Here is a 3,021-nt window from a genome sequence, read left to right as displayed (position 1 = left end):
ATTCATTCAGATCTAGGATGTGTTATTTGAGTGTTCCCTTTATTTTTTTGAGCAGTGTATATATAATTTTTTCTTGTTTATTTTTTATATTTTTATATAAACAGGTTTCCATTGGTGGGACAACCCTCTTACAAGTCCTTGGACATATGTTTTTGAGAATGGTGAGCTTTTGTTTGGAGGACCTCTGGTTGGATACCCCTATCTTGCATCATTGGAGGAACTGCAAACCAGGGAGTTTCTGAAGGGAGGGAGTGCCATTTTCACGTTCAACTTTGAAGGTAAATTGCCTGCTTAGCTCAAAGTAAATTAAATGCATACATGATATTGTTTTCATAGCAAAAGCACACACCTACCACATCTTTGTTTAATGTAAAGAAGTACATTTTTGGGATGGGCAGATGGATTAATGATGTTGATACTCAGAACATGTGGTATTTGTACTTGTATTCTAAAATCCCATTTATAGTTTTCCAGACAACAGTGTGGAATACACAAAATACGCAAAAATTACAAACTTTTTTTTTTTTTTTGACTATTACAACCATTAAAGAATCTCCCATATAATTCAATCTCATAAGTGGAGATACATTGTTGATGTTACCATTATGAAATAACTTGCCATTAAGTATTGACAAAGCTCAATGTAAGATGGCAGAGGGTTGTTGTCAGCAGCTGCCGAAAGTAAGTAAAAAAGTTACTTGTAATCTAATTTAGTTACTTTCCAAATCAAGTAATCAGTAATCTAAGATACTTTTTCAAAGAAACTATGCCATCACTGCTTATAGGTAACGTAGAGAGTCTACCTTTTTGAACTGTGGATAAAAAGCCAAAATAACTGGAGAGAATGTTCATATGCATGGTGAGAACATGCAAAATCCAGGCAGAAAGAACCATAGTCATAATCTAAACCCAGGTATTTCTTGTTGCATTGTAATAATGTTAACCACTTTGTCATCAGCATTACCTACAGCAAATTCCCATGTTATTTTGGTGTCTTCATTTAGTTGCTTTGTAGTTCATGCACTTTTCATGCACTTTTAGTCCATTAGCCTGGATTCCTGCCTGTCTGTTTGCTCTGTTTTGACAGAGCATATTTTCCTTTCTCACCCCTTTGTAACTGTGCTTTGTTTAATTTCCAAACATGGATCCAAATTTATGTTAGAAGTAGACTGAGTGGGTGCAAAGAGACACAATTCCTTGGAAAAATCCCTGAGAAGGTTAATTAACTGAATACCCAGCAATTTTCTTTTGTTTTCCGTTACTGACTTTCTTGTCTTTTGGCAGATCTCACTCCTCTGGTTAATGGAAGCTCCCTACCTTGTCCTCAAGTGCGACCAATGAACAACACAAATCGTTCCACAAATAGGGATGGAGGCCCATGCTTCTTAACAGGGTGAGATAATATGTCAAATATAGTTTCACTGTAACGATATATAATTTTTAGAAGACAACTTTTCTAAAAGCTTTTCTAAAAACTGTGTAAGTTTACACTTGGAGCAACTGCTGCAGTTCAAATCCAATTGGTGCCGCAATATAAATATGTACAGTGCAAAAGATAGGCAAAATTTTTAATCATGTTTTCTTTCTATTGTAGTGTTCCTGGGTTCTCTCCTGGATTGGCAGCTTCTCCAGTTCTCTCCCTTCTGCTGGCAATGATATCTATGCAGGCTTGATGAACCGTAGAACCGACATTCAAATGTTTTACCTTTGCACAAACATTAACAGTAATGCTTCTGACTTTCTACAGATCATTTCCTTAACCCAATGATCAAAAGAAACGCTACATTGCTTCCAGAATTCTGATTAAGAGAAAGTGTATGGAATGAGAAATTTGCACTATATAAAGGTTTGGTGGTGGGTTTACATTTTTTGCTTCAATAGGTAATTCTTGATCATGTTAAAATATTGTTAAACAAATACTTACTGTTGGCTTTCTTCAGAATTGTGAGGGAGGAACCAGTTTGAAATTTGTTTTTGGTTTTGATTTTCTAATGCTGCATTTGCCTACACAAAAATGTACTTTACTATGGGTCTTTGGGCTTGGTGGCTTAATAAAGTGGATCAATGATTAAAAAACAAAACTATGGGACCTTTTTGCATGTACAGGTGTCATAAACTATAACATGTTTGATTCAATGCCCCTTGTGTTAAACAGTACTGTTTTGTGTAGCTTTTTTCTAAAGAACACTAACACATTATTGGCTTTTGCTGGTCAGAGGTATCAACCTGCAGTTTTTTCAGTGCTTCCACAAATGTGGGTAACATGAGATTGAACTGATTTTTATATCAAGTAATTTAAGAAAACCTCTACCCTGGTTCAATATTCATTACAATGTCTTCAAAAAATGTAATGCTTATATTGCCAGGCTTGTCTATAATTTTCTGTTTCACCAAACATCACAGTGACTATTTTTAAATAAACAGATTGACTGGTTGCAAGCTTTGAAGACACCTTTGATGCCAATTACCATAAGTTCCTATGGACAAATTATTTTCAACCTTTTCAAAAGTTATCTGTATTTTTGTTCTGGCCTCATAAATTATTATTTTGAATGATTCTATTAAATCACATGCCAAAAGCAGTACACTGAAAAAAATTGTTTAACCAACTTAAATAAATTGATTCAATTGGTAACAGGTAATTCAATTAAGTTTATTTATTAAGTTGGCTTAACTTGACAAATTTAAGTCAGTTTTACCCAAATCATTTAGTTTACCCAAAGAAGTAAACTAATAAAGAATTATTTTTCAAAGCTTTTTAGCCTTTATTTGAAAGTAGTTAAACAAGAAAGTGGGTAACTAAAGATGGGGGAAACACGCGACAAAGGTCATGAGGCCAGGAATTGAACCTGTGTTGGCTGCGTCAAGGACTAAGTCCCACTTATGTGGGTTCTGGCAATTATGCAAAAAAGTTCTGCTTTGTTAATTTCTTAATTTAATATCATTGATTATCTTGAATAAACAAACAGAAAAGGTTTTCATTATATAACACATCAGATTTCATTGTCCCTCAAAATCACA

General features: G+C 34.2%; 1 protein-coding gene across 1 annotated transcript in view; it reads left to right on the top strand.

Moving 5' to 3' along the window:
• The window catches only part of LOC106960224 (meprin A subunit beta-like), an 11,670-nt gene extending 9,577 nt beyond the window's left edge, over window positions 1-2,093 (top strand). Inside the window, exons 12-14 of the mRNA XM_015053210.1 lie at window positions 105-278; window positions 1,285-1,393; window positions 1,595-2,093. Of these exons, the coding sequence (XP_014908696.1) occupies window positions 105-278; window positions 1,285-1,393; window positions 1,595-1,673 (362 nt within the window). The 3' untranslated portion in view covers window positions 1,674-2,093. The remainder of the gene's footprint in view (window positions 1-104; window positions 279-1,284; window positions 1,394-1,594) is intronic.
• The last annotated feature ends 928 nt before the right edge of the window (window positions 2,094-3,021 follow it).

Source organism: Poecilia latipinna, unplaced genomic scaffold (genome assembly GCF_001443285.1).
Source record: "Poecilia latipinna isolate Pla-1442-1.1 unplaced genomic scaffold, P_latipinna-1.0 Scaffold54, whole genome shotgun sequence".
Lineage (NCBI taxonomy): Eukaryota > Metazoa > Chordata > Actinopteri > Cyprinodontiformes > Poeciliidae > Poecilia > Poecilia latipinna.
This window is presented reverse-complemented; position numbering and strand designations above follow the sequence as displayed.